The 15762-nt window shown below is 43.6% G+C and overlaps 2 protein-coding genes across 4 annotated transcripts in view; one reads left to right on the forward strand and one right to left on the reverse strand.

The window, feature by feature from the left end:
* The window catches only part of MAP9 (microtubule associated protein 9), a 99143-nt gene that overhangs the window by 70002 nt on the left and 13379 nt on the right, over positions 1–15762 (forward strand). The window contains exon 11 of one of the 3 annotated variants that reach the window (XM_068187242.1): positions 869–938. The exons of 1 other annotated variant lie outside the window; for it this stretch is intronic. In XM_068187242.1, the coding sequence (XP_068043343.1) occupies positions 869–904 (36 nt within the window). In that variant the 3' untranslated portion in view covers positions 905–938. Of the gene's footprint in view, positions 1–271; positions 299–868; positions 939–15762 lie in introns of those variants that run through there. One more of the 3 variants, XM_068187245.1, reaches the window with a different exon arrangement.
* NPY2R (neuropeptide Y receptor Y2) lies at positions 6934–10681 on the reverse strand. Its single transcript, XM_068187247.1, has 2 exons — positions 10563–10681; positions 6934–9496 (listed from the first exon to the last, which is right to left on the reverse strand). The coding sequence occupies exon 2, from the start codon at positions 9458–9460 to the stop codon at positions 8303–8305; it is 1158 nt and encodes a 385-aa protein (XP_068043348.1). The 5' UTR covers positions 9461–9496; positions 10563–10681; the 3' UTR covers positions 6934–8302.

The raw sequence follows: 15762 nt of genomic DNA on the forward strand, positions 1-15762 counted from the left end.
GTGTCTGAGAGAATGTATGCTTAATTAGAGCTGCAAATTATCCAGGTAAAATGAAGGCCTGCTACTTACCTTCTGTGAGAGTGGTAGGACATGTCCAATGAAATTTCAGTTAGGTGCTGCCAAGCATTCCGGGCAGGTTGTGTGAGCTAAGGGCACGTATATCTAAAGGCATGAAATGGTTTATGACGAGATTTTCAAAGGAATAAAATGGAGTTGGAAGCATAAATTCAAAAGCAACTGTCACCAAAATTTGCTTTTCACTGTCTTTCAGCTCTTTTTGTAACAGAAAGTTCAGCAGTAAGCACATCAGCTGGCAGGAGTTCAGCTATAGACACCAACACCAAGAATCACAACAGTACAAATATTAGAAGTGCACTTCAGTCTGTTTGTGCTGGAAAAAGCAGTCTGAATAGTTTACCTCTTTAATCTGTTTTTCATCTCAGCAGCTGTGATACTGGTTAGGCGTAACTTCTGTAGAAAAACATTAATGCAGTTTCTAATCTGAAATCACGAGTACAGGACCAAAAAATTCTTCAGTGCTCTGACATTCCTCATTTTACCTATTCTTCTTTGATGAGTCAGCATTTCATTTGTTTCAAACAGAAAGTCTTGCTGTGATAGAGTTGTAGTCCTATTTGCACTGTTGGCTCTTTCCCACTATTTGAATGTCACTTGTTTAGGATTTCTGAAGACATAAGGCTGCAAACAGACCATGAAGGATTGTCACTTGTAGATCCCTAGAGGAAAATCTCTTCTGCAGCAAACTGGGTGGGAAGATGGGCAACCAAATGTCAAAGGAGAGGTATACAGGGACGCTGTATAGTTCTGCCAGCATCACTCACAAAGGCCTGTGTATTTTGTTTACCAGGATCCTCCCCTTTCAGCAGCAGAGTCCGCACTATAAGCACCTGTTTCCAGCAGAAGGGACAAGCAACTTCAACAAAACAGGTAAGAAAAATGCCTTCTTAAGGCAAAGTTCAGTATTTTTCAAGTCACATGGCTGCCTCATCCTGCCATCTTGTCCTGTCAAGTACCCATGCAGGACTTTCTGCTGCTTTGTTAATGCTAAATTACTGGGGTTTGCATAATCATTTGAAGTAGTCCGAGGTTTTATTCAGAAATCAAGATTTAAGCATTATGCAGCCAAATACTCTGATTTCCATCACAGTAGTGATATATATGTGATATATATTGTATATATATGGAAGTTTTCCATATATATACAATCTCACAGAGAGAGAGAAAAATTTTCCGGTATTACCCATATTATGTCTCAGAGAAGTAGCAAGCTGAGCAACAAAAATGATGAATTGGATTTTTTTATGGACTGGAACAGCTATATTCTACCATAGGAAAGCCAGAGAAGCTAGAAATTAGCTGTATCATACATATGCAACAGATGCATATGACATTACGAAGTGTTCCGGGGGTTTGTCAGGAACAGCTAAACAATAAACGCAAAGTAGAAGTTGCTATTTGCTCTTATAGCCCAAGATAGAAGAAGAGATTAGGAGAGATACTACACAGTAGTTTATCAAGAATAAGACAACACACCATTGGGGTTTTCAGCTAACTTACGAGTCAGAAAGGCAGCTTCTTCTGAGGTTTAAAATCAGAATTCATGGCACAGGCACAAGTACTAAGAGGGAAAGAATGATGAATGGGATAGATAAATCAGAAAGCATACTTTCAGGGAATATTGCAAGCTTAGGCTTTTGAATAGCAATTATGGAGAGCATGATTTTCATTTCAATTTATGTCCTGGTAATCAATTATACACTCAGCTGGATATAAGCCCTTTTGCTGCCCCATTAGAAGAAACGAGCAAATAAAATAAGGATTCTGAATGCAATGAGTTCTCTTCCTCTCTTTTCTGTATCTTTGATTCCAGTTATCTGAGATAACCATGGAATTTTAACTTCGAAGAAAGCAAACTTACTATGCATAGTGAGACTGACTTTATTATTGCTTCACCCTTGCATAATTTTTAGTTCTACTTGTCCTTGCAATCACTCTTCTGGCATAATATGACTCATGAGAGATCTCCACACTGAAAACCATAGCGTATCCCTAATGCTAAATGTTCACCTGTCACCTACAGAAGCAGGAATTAATGTAAACTGGAAGAGGTTTCTTGATTCCTGCACATCATACTGGCCTGAACTAGTTCTGTGTAAGCATCTGCCTCATGCTGTGGTGACAGAGGAGAGGTTTGCTGCTGCACACACCCATCCCACCACGGCTGCATCCAGCTCTGCATTAAAGTATTTATATTTTGTAAAACCACCCATCAACCAGTGTTAGTGTCAGTACAAGAACATTAACACTTCTTATCTGTAAAACATTTTTCCCCATGGATCTCCCTGCTAGTTCAGTTCTGGTATGAGTAGTACAGCTGATGGAGGCACAGAGAAGAAATGCACCGCCAAAGTGCCAGTCTACCGGCACTCACTTCACGTATTAATGTGAAGTGGCCATCAGCTTTTAGTGCCTCAGGCCACCTCAATGCTCCAGAGAGTGGGAGGTATGAGAGCAAGTTTCAATTAGGGCTAAGAATGAGCTCCCTGAGGGGAATTGCCACAGCCACCCTGTCATCACTCACTGCCCTCAGTCTCCCTGTGACAGTACGCAGCTTCCACGTGCTCAGTCCAAGGGTGCCTGTGAAACACTTTCTGTCAGCTCTATTTGACAACTTCTCTGGAAGCTGGGCTACACTGAACTGGAGAGGCAGCAGACACATGGCACTTGCACACTTACACTCTGTGGAGTTGTCTACTTTAGAGTGCACTGGGATGAAGCACTGCCAAATGCAACGTGCTTTGTCCTCACAGCAGCATAAACCAAGATTCAAAGCACTGAAAAACTGAAAAATATTTCCCCAGCTCAGCTCCTAGGAGCAATCCTCAGAATCTACTGGGAAAGGGTGTCTTGGCCTCAGCTCCAACCCTCAGGTTTGATTTGGTGAGCTAGTGTAGCCATGCTCTGCTGAGATGGGCTTGCCCCAAGCCAGAGTGCAATGAGAGCAAGGCTAGCTGTTTCACCAGCTTGACTACCTTAAATAAAATACTAAGTCATAGTACTGCCAAAAAACTTTAAAATCCAGTTGGCTACAAATAACTAATTTTGAAGGATGCTAATAAATAGGAGAATTGTCCTAAATTTTTCTTTTTCTGTGCAAATTTGAAAGGATGGAAATAGTTTGACCCAATAAATGTGTAAGCATGGATTCTGCTGTTGAAGATATTATGCATAGCAGAATTAATAGATTATGAGGGTTGTGAAGCATGCAAATAAAAGTCTGTTTCATATAAACTCCAGTTGTGCAATTCAGCTGCAGGTTCAAGATGCAAACTACAGCCTTTTTCTCCAGTGCAGATCAGCAAAACAAAAATTATAATCATGTTTTCAAGCTAAACTGTACCTCCATCAGATAGGTAATTCCACCATCTTTAAGTTTTAGAGTTTGAAGCTCTCTTCCTTCCACAGGAGCTCAGTGAAGTCTGAGAGGGAAAAGATTTTAATGCAAGCACCAATTTTTTCATATATCCCATCTGAAATGAGCTTATGAGGAGCTTGTATGCATTATTCATCCCATATCCTGGCTAGAATTAATAACACATCCATTCCTTCTGAAACCTTATCAGCACAGAGCTGTTCAGCTGTATTGCATTTAGGTGGAGTAATGTACACATCCGGGTTTACTTGCTTGGAAACATGATGTGAGTTTTAAGGCTCAAACAATCACGAGAATTTCTTCTCAAAGTTCCTCAGTTTCCCTGGGCAACACTGTCCCTCGTACATATGTCTTCATTTGGCCTGGTTTCATTTCCACACGTTTCTCTCACTGCCTTGACTAAAGGAAGAAGGAAAGTCTATAAATCAATGGCATCTTCACTAGCCTCATTCTTGCTCTCTCCTTCTTTCTTCTTGAAGCAGCAGCTCATCTGTGGCTTTCTTACTTCCCCACCTTTACCACCTTCAGAGTTCTTCATTAATTTCTTGTACTAATTTTCTTTTAAAATGACAGCCCATTGAAAAAATGAAAATCACTACTGATTGCATAAATAAGCATTTGTACTGCAGTACACAGGTCTTTAGCAAAACCAGTCTTGCATGGATTTACATATATCTCATAGCTTTTTAGGGAAAAGAACCTTTAATTTGGCACCAAGTAGTTCCCCTATTGTGGAGTGGCATTTATAATGACAGTATTAGGTAAATAACTCAGGCATCCAAAGACAAAATTCATCCCTTAAGGTCACGATCTGGATTAAAGCAAGAAAATCCTGGAGAGAGTTTAGAAACTATGAAGCAAGGAAATGGATTATACTAATCAGTGAATTCAGTGATTTTTTTTATTTTGTGGTCTGACAGATGAAATGCAGGCAGTGTTTTCCATTCTGTTATTACTCTTAGTGCTGTCTAACTTATTAGTATGTTGACAAGGTATGTATGTCCATTACACGTTGTATAGAAGCAGAGTTATACAGACAGACAACTCTTTTCTACACACATATTCTACAGAACAACTTTTGCACAGCGCTGACATACAATTTATATATAAATAGATATGCATATTAAACCCATTTGCTGTCAGGGCTTAGTCCCTTTATTTTAACTGCTTATGGCCTCAAATCTATTTTTTTCTCAGATTAACAATATGTACTTTCTGTTCAGTCATAGGCAGCAGCCGTGTGTGGAGATCACAATTCTCAGTGAAGGCTATTTACCCACAGGGCCCAGTGAGAGGGTTCAGCAGTGTCCCCACATACCAAAACCTCAGCTTCACTGGCTTCCCATAAAACCCTGGAACTCATCAGGATTGCTTCTCCCCTTGTAGCCCTTGGCTGTACCCCTAAGAGGCAATGTGACTTTAACACTTGTCCAGAAGCAGCACAGTGCTGTGTTCTCCGAGGCAAATGCACGACAGCCTCAGAAAAGGGCATGAGTGCAGCTCTTCTGCCTCCAGGCTTGAGCTGCCTGGTGCCCAGCCAGTGCTGGGAGAGCACAGAGCTGCAGCTGTACCTAGGGAATAATGGACCGTTCAGGACTGCACTGCAGCCAAAGACTGGAGACACATTTCTGCCAGTAAAACTTGCAAGGCATCAAAACATGTTCTTCCACAGAAGTCAAGAGCAAATTGAAGACTAGCTAGGATCCTACATCACATCTAATGGCACGTATGTGGTATAATATCAAAGATCAGCATGGCACTAGTCCCAGTGAGCTCATCCTGCCTGTACTGCAGTATCTTTATAGTAGATGTACTCATGGAGAATGAGGGAGGAGGCCTAACCTTAATTGTCTGTATCTGTTCTGATATCCTTGTCCCTGAACCTGAGTGCCATGCAAAGGTCATAAGTTCCTGCCCATAAAACCATGCTATTCAGTGTTTAATTGAACAATAGAACAGCTCTAAAAAGACGTATTTTGCTACCTGAGGAGAGGCTGCAGTGTGCTGGCTCGATCACACTGATGAGAACTGAGGTACGTTAGTTCAAATTCTTGCTCTGAACCAGTGATGACATTTCCTTTTGGATGGGATGCCCTGCTGTCCACTAGCAAATTATGCAATGGGTGAATGCAGCTGTTATTCTTTGGCTTTGTATAAAACTTTTACCTTTACTTTACTTTATAAAGGCAACAGGAAAACAATATAATGCCTTAAAAATATAATTCAAGTACTAATAGGTGAATGGGGAGACCTGGATTCTGGTTCCCATTTCAGGCAAAACAGAAGGTCCCCTGCAGACATCTCAGTCCAGTGGTTAGATACTGCTTACAGGTTCACTTTCCCTTACAGGGAAATGGGGATGAACTCTGAGTTTCCAGATCCTTCTGACATCTGGGATTTGGGGCAATCCCAAGGGATATTGCTACATCATTGCTTTTGATGATAAAATGCTGTGCTTTCCTACAAACATGAGGGGTATTAAAGTGTGTAGCTGTGCTTGTGCAGGAGCCAAATCCCAGGAGTGACCAAGCCATGCAAGAGGCACAGGTCAGTGCTGGCTCTTCCACATCCCCTCTTGAAGTGCCAGTGGGAAAATCCACACCTTGCAGTGGGACACTGTGCCTAAAGTAGGCACTGACCAAGGCACCACCTCCACACGGCAGAGAGGAAAGCAACACAGTAAATCAGTGCACCAGTCCTGGCTCAGCATGATGGCTGCAGAGAAAGCCCAGGAAGCCATAAAATACAGATGCCATGAAATAAACGAAAAGATTATTTGTAATTAATTGCTCTTATACAGGATGATGTAAAGCAGACTTAAAATTACAGAGAATTAGTCCAGCAATTGTAGATTTTGCACACACTGTCATGGTTACTTCAAAACTGTCTATATACCACACTGTAACAGGCTTAAAGGAGTTGAAACAGAACTTTTAAATCATTTGCGTTTTAAATAAAGAAGGCTATTTGTAGTAATAATACTTTTGATGAAGGGTTCAGAGTCAAGTGATAGATGTGATTGATGTCCATAATAATTGCACACTTCTATAATCCTTCCTCACCCGTAAGAGTTTTACATTTTGGATATTATTAATATTCAGACAAAAATAACTTGTGGGCAATATCGTGCCCTGAACATGGTGGAGAATTAATCTGTTTTTGTAAAACTGTTTAAGAATGATGGATACTTTTTCCTGCTCGAGTAAACACTAGTTAATTCTCTAGACCTCCCTTTTCTGCTCATGAAAATCCAAGTCCAAATGATTTCATGGATATTTAAAGGATTGTGTCAAATACTGAATAGACAAAGATTAATGTCTCCACTTGATAAAGACCTGAAACTATTCATTATATTGCAAACATTTCAGCACTGGAGTTTTCTTGGGTTTTAATTTGTAAGATAGAAAATAATGAACTTAGGAACAACAAAAAATGCAAAGAAAAAATGAGGCTGCTGAAATGTAGCCATCAAACTAGACTTCAAGTGAAAATATCACACTTGTTTTTATTCTAGATAAGGAACAGGGCAGCTGGGAATAAACATGGATTGAAATTTTCTTCATCTCTTTAATGAGTTCAAGAGGCTTAACAAAGACATGGAAGAGTTTAACATTGCTGTGTACAACACGGTAAACAGATTAAAATTTTATACCTGAGCAAAAAAGGAATTTAACTATTAACTATGGCATGCAGAATAACTGATAAGTTATCACATAAACATAGCATACTATTATTAGGTTACAGTCATTCAGATATTCTTAATTTTTACAAAGGCTAAAGATGAAAAAGCTCTGAGACTAGATGAGTATGTGACATAAAACCACAATGAGGAAAAGCACTTTACCATCTAGCAGCCTTTCCAGAGGATCAGAATTATCTGCTGTTTTATTATCCAGGCAGAAGCAGCAACAATTCAAAGCCTGTGGAGTTAATAACACATTAGACATTTTAGCAGGTCCTGAAAATGAAAATATTAGCAGTTTATGAAGTGCTCACAGAAGACCTGAGCCTGCATTCCCTGCCCTCAAATGCCACTTTGAAGCACTGCATTTGTGAGCTGTTCCCAGAGCAGAATGAAAGGCAGGAATCTGCAGGGAATGACTGATCAAGTCACAGGCTCGGGATTTTCTCACCAGCATAACTGCCAATTCTTAAGGGATGACTTTTTACCCCATTTGATTTGCCAAACCCACATTTCATTTTGTGTAGAAACTTGACCTTTCCTCTCACTGAATCCAGTATTTCAGTGGGTTTTGTTTTTCTTTTCTCTTCTGTTTTCACCACCTAATCTATTTCAAATGCTCTGGTTTGAAATAGTCTAGCACAAGTCAAAAAGAAGTAACGTATTTCTCTCCTTAATTCCCTTGTCTTTGTAAAAGATGCCTGTAGAAGAGAAGGGGCCTGAAAAGTTTCCCCCACCAGACAGGTTTTTTTCTCCTGGCAGACTTCTGCACTCCTTGATTTTCACATCAAATATAAAAACTACCCACTCCCACCACCAATATTCCTGTGCTACAAATCAGCCATTTGCCTTCCTCCAGCAAAACCAGCAAACCCTGCACTTGTCATTTAAACTTGACAAGAAGATATGGGAGGGATGGAAGAGTTTTTATTTACCCTGTTAGAGACAGCCATAAACCAAGCCTCTCCCTTTTATTTCCTTGCAGTTGTATATTTACATACTCTTGATATCAATCAACTCCCTTCAAATCATAACACATGCCTTGACTTTTCTGCTACTGCTCTTTCACCATTTATGAATAAAACTACTCATTGAAAATGCATGTACCAAACTGGGTTCATCCCTTTGTCCACAAGATATTCATTTCTTCTTTACAGTCAGACATTTTAGACATTGGTCGGTTGTGTGAAAGAGTCCCCAGGGAACTGAATCCTCTTGGCTTCTAGTTTCTTCTTGGCTTTGAAAGCTGCTGATACTTCGGGGTGGATGGAGTCCAGACGCTGTTCACACTGGAAGGCCGTGAGGAAGGCCGTCCTGTAGTTGTTGTTCATCCAGCCATAGAGGAGGGGGTTAGCAAATGTTGAGCACATGGCAATGACATGGAACACCGTGTAGATCAGTTTGTACTCTTTCAGGTCTAACACCTGACTGTCAATGTCACTGACCAGCTGGAAGGTGTGAAAGGGCAGCCAGCTGACAGCAAAGACCACAACCACGCACACCAGCATCTTGGTGGTTTTCCGGCGCCGGTGGTGATAGTGGTCATTCCCTGCCCCAGGGCTAATGTGGTTCTTGAGCTTGGTCCAAATACGGATGTAGGCATAGGAGATGACTGCCAGAGGCAGAACATACTGGATAAGGAGCATGGAGATGCTGTAGATGGTGCCATAGTTGAGCTGTCCCTCCCCTGGCCACTTCTCAGAGCAGACCACGATCTTGAAGTCAGGAATGATCTCAATCAACGAGTACTCACGGAAGATGGCCAGAGGACTTGCCAACAAGGCACTGACTGCCCAGGCAACTCCTATAATCAGGAAGCTGATCCGCTTAGAAATTCTGCTTTCCAAGTGGTAGACGATGCAGCGGTGACGATCCAGAGCGATCACAGTCAAAGTGACAGTAGACACGTGGACAGCAAGGGCCTGGGCATAGGGCACCAGGTGGCACAAGACCGGGCCCAGTTTCCATTCGCCCAAGAGCGTATAAACCAAGGTGAAGGGCAGGCACAGCGTGTTCACCAGCAGGTCAGCCACTGCCAGGTTGGCAATGAAGAAGTTAGTCACTGTGCGCATGCTTTTGAATTTGATGATCACGTGGATCACAAGGGAGTTTCCGATCACTCCCAGCAGGATGATGGAGCAGTAAGCAAAGATGAGAATTACCTGTACTTCAACAAGTGTTGTGCTGTCCTTCAGTTCTGGTTTAGGGTCCAGAGCCATTTCGTTGAGTGGTGTGGTGTATCTTGTCAAGTACAGCTTAGTGAACAGCTCCATTTTCATTTCATCTGTCTGGTTGTCCTCACCTACTGCTTCCAGGGGCCCCATCCTTGCAGCAGCCTGGTCTAAGCCACAGAACTGCCCCTGAAAACAAAACAGTACAAGAACAAGTGGAAAAAATGGTCCACATGGGCTAAGACAAGACGCAAAAAACTATAGCTACATCTCTTTCCTAACCCACATGCTACATTGCAGGATTAAGAGAAGATCTGTCTTAATATATCAGAATTCTCTTGCCCTTACATTTTGAAGGCTGATCCAGTAATATTATTTAGGCATGAGTCCTGCTGAAAATTGGAACAGATTTCAAAAGCATTCCAAAGACAAGGTTTGCCTAAGTAAATGCAGAAGGATTAAGATCCTGCTGGGCAGCATATCACTTTTTTACAATCCACTACCTAAAACTAGTGCTTATATAGCACTATTAGATATTACTAGCAGTAATATCTATGGGAATTCTACATGGAACAGCACCATCTGGATTGTTATTAGTATAATAATCTTCCAGCTTCTCCTTAATGAAAAGTGTTTCCTTTAAATAGTTACTAAATTCTTTCAGGTTTATGCCCTTCCTTAGTATCAGTGAACTAATTGCTGCAGTCTTTCTCTAAGAAACTGTTTTACAACAGTTTGTACCATGAGGCAAATAAAAAATACCACTGAAATAGAACTGAAATAATAGCATTTCTTTGAAATGCCTGCATAACTTATTCATACTCAAATCAACTCAAGAAACAATTGAAACACAGTTATACATGATATTTCCTTTCTGTGTGATCTTTCAGAAAACAGAGCTCCTTGGAGGCTGCCAATCAGGCATTCATTTCTGACTGCAGTCATAGTGAAGAGCAAATCATTCCTCTGCTTAAGTCAGTAAGAATTTCACCACTGGCATAAAAATCACTTTTTTTTCCCTTCCTTACACAAGCTGAGCCAAATTCTGTGGTATCCTAAGACTTCGGTAGGCACAACATATGAATGGTTTACAATCAGCTGCTGACTTGGACTTCAGTCCAATGTAAAAAAGTACATGTCCCCATGAAAACTGCCCAGAGCATGGGTGGCATGCTAACCAAGAAATGAGAACCTGGGGACTCCTTTCCTTGGCTTGGGAAAATAATAAGAAATTACCAGTGCCAAGCAAACTTACCAATAAAACACCACTGTTCACCACCAAGGGGAAAGGCAACCCTGAGTTACTCACTCAACTTCCCCATTCATTACTTTCCCTAAAGAAAGCAAGAGTAGAGATGGCAATTTCTTGCCATCAAGTGTTATACACAGCTTAACCCTTCTCAAATTCAAGAGTGCCTAAAGAAACAGCTATTGATGTGTTTGGATGAACATGGCTTTTAAAAAATTCTTGTTCTTTTTTCATCAGCTCCATTTAATTCCTTCCATCTTTAGACAAATATTTCAGAAGAACAGAGGTGCATTTTCATCCCTACCTCTGTTCCCAGCAACTATCAATGAGTGAGATCCTTCAGTATGATTTCCAAACTGAGAAAGGAGCATTGTCTACCAGCAGGAGACTGAACTCTTTTGCTTGCCTCTACCCCACACAACATCCCAAAGAAATTCTCAGGGCAAACTATTTTTGCAAAAGAAGCAGATCGACTGCATGAACTGAGAGGCATTTCCCCCCCCCAACTAAACAAGTCAGAATTATGCCATACTGTTTAGTCTACATTTATTCAACAATTAATAGTGTAAGCCTGAGATGTGAAACATCACAGGAGAAGTAGCTGAGATGTGCCAGCTGCTCATACTAGTCTACACCACTGATTTTAGCAGTATAATTGGTGTTCAACTACTAGCCTAATCCTAAGGGATTCCTTATCAATACACCTTTAGTCCACCAGGTTAAAAATGTAAGAGATCCACCACAATTTGCACAGTCAAGGCTATGCAGAAGTTGAGAACTATGATGAGCACTTTCCAACACCTAGGAATTACTCTTCTATATATTATTACAGTAGAGATTTGGTCAGGCCTCAGGACTGTCAGATGCTTCAAAATCTCATTTTTTTTCAGTGCAGGTAATGTCTACACAGAAGTAGAAGGGTGAGAAGGCTGACAAATATAAATTCTTTCCCTTCTTTGCCCTAAATCCAGCCAGAAGGATGTATCTCAGCCAAATAACATAGCTTCCCTTTCTTCCCAAAAGTATTTTCACCTATTTCTCTAGTCCCTGACTTTCTGTTGATTCCTTCATGCAACTCCTTTTTAGCAAAGCCTTCTCTTGCTCTGACACTTTTATTTTATTTGTTACTGCCCTAGTCAGGCTGATGAAAGATGCTTTGGTCTTGTCAATAAGACAAAGCTGAGGGAGAAAGAAAGGACAACCACAGTTTAAAACAGAAATGAGCTCGTGTGTCAGCAAGTGATGAAATAAACTGGACAAGTTTGACATGGTCGGTGGGACAGTTATGCGGGCAAAATATCAGTTGCTTTCAAAAAATGGGGATAAAACTGAGGTGACACTCCAGGTAGTGTTTGACAGGACCCTTTCTGCTCTTTTTATGGGATAAACTTTCCAGGTGATAGCATTTACTGGCACACCTTGCATACTGCACCACACCGGGGCTTTTTTTCCCGATTTTTTCCCCCCAGCAGTCAGATCCTCATGGTCAGGCATCAAATTGCGTCTAACTTTCGGCCGAGAAAGGCCCAAAGAGGATTTACATGGATTCTGAGAGCAAGTAAGCAAAAAGGGCAGAATACGTGATTACATTAGCAAGCAGCATTCCCATCAGGACCGCAGTGCCTGCGCTGGGGAAGGGGCTGGGGTTGCTTGAGGCGCAGCTGGCAGCAAACGCGCCTCTGGGATGCGGCGCCGCTTCCCTCCCGCCCCCCGCTGCTGTTCCCGAGGGAAGATACCCATCCCGGGGGGGGTGACACCCATCCCGGGGGTGAGAAACCCATCCCGGGGGGGGAGACACCCATCTCGGGGGTGAGAAACCCATCCCGGGGGGGGAGACACCCATACTGGGGGTGAGAAACCCATCCCGGGGGAGAGACACCCATCCCGGGGGTGAGAAACCCATCCCGGGGGGGGAGACACCCATCCCGGGGGTGAGAAACCCATCCCGGGGGGGGAGACACCCATCCCGGGGGTGAGAAACCCATCCCGGGGGGGGAGACACCCATCCCGGGGGTGAGAAACCCATCCCGGGGGAGAGACACCCATCCCGGGGGTGAGAAACCCATCCCGGGGGTGAGAAACCCATCCCAGGGGCAGAGACACCCATCCCGGGGGCAGAGACACCCATCCCGGGGGGGGAGACATCCATCCCGGGGGCAGAGACACCCATCCCGGGGGCAGAGACACCCATCCCGGGGGTGAGACACCCATCCCGGGGGCAGAGACCCCTGGCCGGGCGCTGCGGGGATCCCGCCGCCGCCCCGTGCCGGGAGCGCCGCTCCGTCCCACCTTCCCGTTCCTACCTTCCTCTCGCCCCGCGCAGGCGAGCGAGGCACGGCCGGCCGCTGCCCCAGGAGCCGGTGTGCCAGGGCAGGGCAGGGCAGGGCGGCTGCCCCGGTTCCGCTGCCCGGCTCGGTTCCGCTGCCCGGCTCGGTTCCGCTGCCCGGCTCGGGTCCCGCCTCTCCCCGCGCCGCTCTCCCCTCCTGGGCGGCGGGGCCGCAGCGCCGCTCGCCCCGTACAAAGTTTGGAGGCGGCGGCGGCGGCCCCCGCACGCCGGGAGGGTGGCACGGGCGGGGCGGCCCCGCCGCCGGGGAAGGGCTCGGGCGGAGCGGGGCGGTGCCGGCTCCGCCCGCCGGGCTCCGGGCGTGGGGAAGGCTGCGGGCAGCGCGCTCGGGATGCGCGGCCGCCCCGCGCTCGGGATGCGCGGCCGCCCCGCGCTCGGGAGCCAACGGCAGCAGCGCTGCCGGCTTCAAGCAGGGATTTGGTGAAAGAGGGAGTCGTGCCAGAGCCGAGCCGCTGTACGTGCCGCACACCCTAGCCTGCTTCCTAGCTTTCCCAGTCCCGAGATGCCTTCTGGGGCGGCATAAAGAGGATGCCTTTGCTCCGAACAACTGCTTGCAAACATCGCAGCTTCCACAGATTTTCTGATCCCCAGATGTGGCTGTTGCCAGAGCAGGTGTAAGAATGAATAAAGCATTTACATATTCTGTCAAGAGCAAAATAAAATACTTCATATTTATTTACAAGGCTGGAATGGTAAAGACAACAGCTGCTGCTTTTATTTGGTTCAGTACCAATAACCTTTCAAAACAGCTCTCCTGCCAGACAGCTTGACAGAGGACTAGTGCCAGCCAGCATTGCTGAGCCTCTGTTAGGCTCCAGCTTTGTTAAATCAATACATCAATGGGTTCTGCTTAGCATTTTACGGGGTATCTGAAGCTTCTCTATAGGTATACCTTCTGAGATTCAAGGGACTGTCTCCTCAGTGCATATCTGGGGGACCTGATTTACCAAAACGTGCTGCAGCCCTGGTCATAGTTCCCAAGAATAGGAACTAGGAGACTTTGCTTTCTCTATGGCTGATAGCACTGATACTTAAACAATTTTCTTCCCAAATCTTGCAGAAGCTGTTCTCCAGATTAGGAATACTCCTTTACTTCCTTTACTCAGGTAAATTTGTATTCATACTTAAGGTATTTTCAGGGATCAGCAACATTATCTTCCCTTTTCTGTCCTCTTTTTCTTCTGAAGGAGACTCGTACAAAAGCACTTCCCTTGTCAAAGGTAATGTTCAATTAATAGTATGCCCTTATCTACAGCAGAGAATGTTAAGGGAGCATCAAGGAGTAACTTCAGTGATGTAGAGCTGTCTTTGAAATTCAAAACATGTCCTAAGAACCCCGTTGCATCTTTACTAATTCAGGCTATCTCTTCAGGAAGGGCCTTGCTCTTAGTCCTTCAGTTCTTCTGAGACTGTTAATGGAATGCCCCTAGCTTATTGCAAAATAGATTTCTTTGATGACTAAATAAAGAGCCAGGAGTTTCAATTCTCCTACCCCTGTTTATTTATTTCCCAAGTCAATCCAATTGTAGGATTTTTTGATCTCTCAACAGATATAAATGCATGCCATTTTAGTAATTACAGCACTTGTATAATGCATGGCCGTGACAGCCTGCAATCCTTTCCTTTCCTTCTCTGACAAGTAGTTAGCAGTGGCTTTCCACTGATCTCAGGGGTGTTGCTGTTTTGCCCTACTCTGCACATTCCTTCTAACTTAACATTTCTAACTTAGACTACTTCTAATGTCTTGGACAGTATAGTGAAATGTTACAAATCTTTATAATCTGCCCAGCTCAAGATTCCATAGCTAAGGGAAGGCTGTTCCTTACTTATATTTCCAGGTTCCTGGAAGAAGTCAAGAAGTGCAATTTCCTAGAGGTTGTTTTGCCAGTAAGGGCTGGCTTCCCATGCTAGAGTAAGAAGGCGTTATTCCCTGTTACAGGATTATAGGTTGTTCCCTGCATTCAGGCACAACTGAAATGTTCCATGGATATGCATTTCTAATAAAAACCAGCATTTTTTATTGCTCATTAAAGAGTGGAATTTAATGGCCCCATAAACACTGCCTTGAACCAAAAGCCATGAAAGCACTAACATCAAGGGCAGAAAGAGTCAAGTAGCAAATGGGCTGTTCAATATGAAATGAGCTGCTGGGTGATCACCTCCAAAGCAACTGTGGATACTTTGCTTTGTGTGCACTCAAATTTCCATCCCCAAATCCATGATAAACCATGAGTCATTGAATCACAGAACAATGTGTTGGATGTAACTTCCAAAAATCTTCACTTCCAGCCTTATCAAATCAAGTCTAGATGCAGCAGGTTGTGCCAGGCTATGCCTCCTCTCCAGGAGAGTTTTGAGTATCTCTGAGTGAGAGATACTGCCCTCACTGGGCAAGCCATCCTTTCAACAATCAAAGTAAGACATGTTTTTTTTTTTTTTTTTTTTTTTTTATCAAATCAGACTTTCCCATGTTCCAGCTTGTTCTAAATGCATCTTGTCCTAGCCCTATGTTCCTCCCAGTAGCTGTGAACAATAGTTAGTTTTCCATTTAGTCTTCGCATATTTGAGGCTGAACAAAACTTGGTTCCCTCAACACCACTTTGATTGTTATGTAACCGAGCCTCAATCATCTTGGTGTCTCTTTGTTGCAGTTATTCCAGCCTACCAAAGTCTTTCCTGCACTAGGAGCCCCAAACTGAACCCAGCTGTGACCACAGATGTGGTCTCATAACTGATAAATAGAGGGGAATAATCACTTCCCAACCTGTTGGCTACGCTCTTGCGATGCCTTGATATAGACTGTAAAGTTAGACTGTTGTCGTGGTTTGACATGGAAGTGAATTTTTTCATGAAGCTGGGTCA

The sequence above is a fragment of the Anomalospiza imberbis genome, chromosome 4 (genome assembly GCF_031753505.1).
Source record: "Anomalospiza imberbis isolate Cuckoo-Finch-1a 21T00152 chromosome 4, ASM3175350v1, whole genome shotgun sequence".
Taxonomy (NCBI): domain Eukaryota; kingdom Metazoa; phylum Chordata; class Aves; order Passeriformes; family Viduidae; genus Anomalospiza; species Anomalospiza imberbis.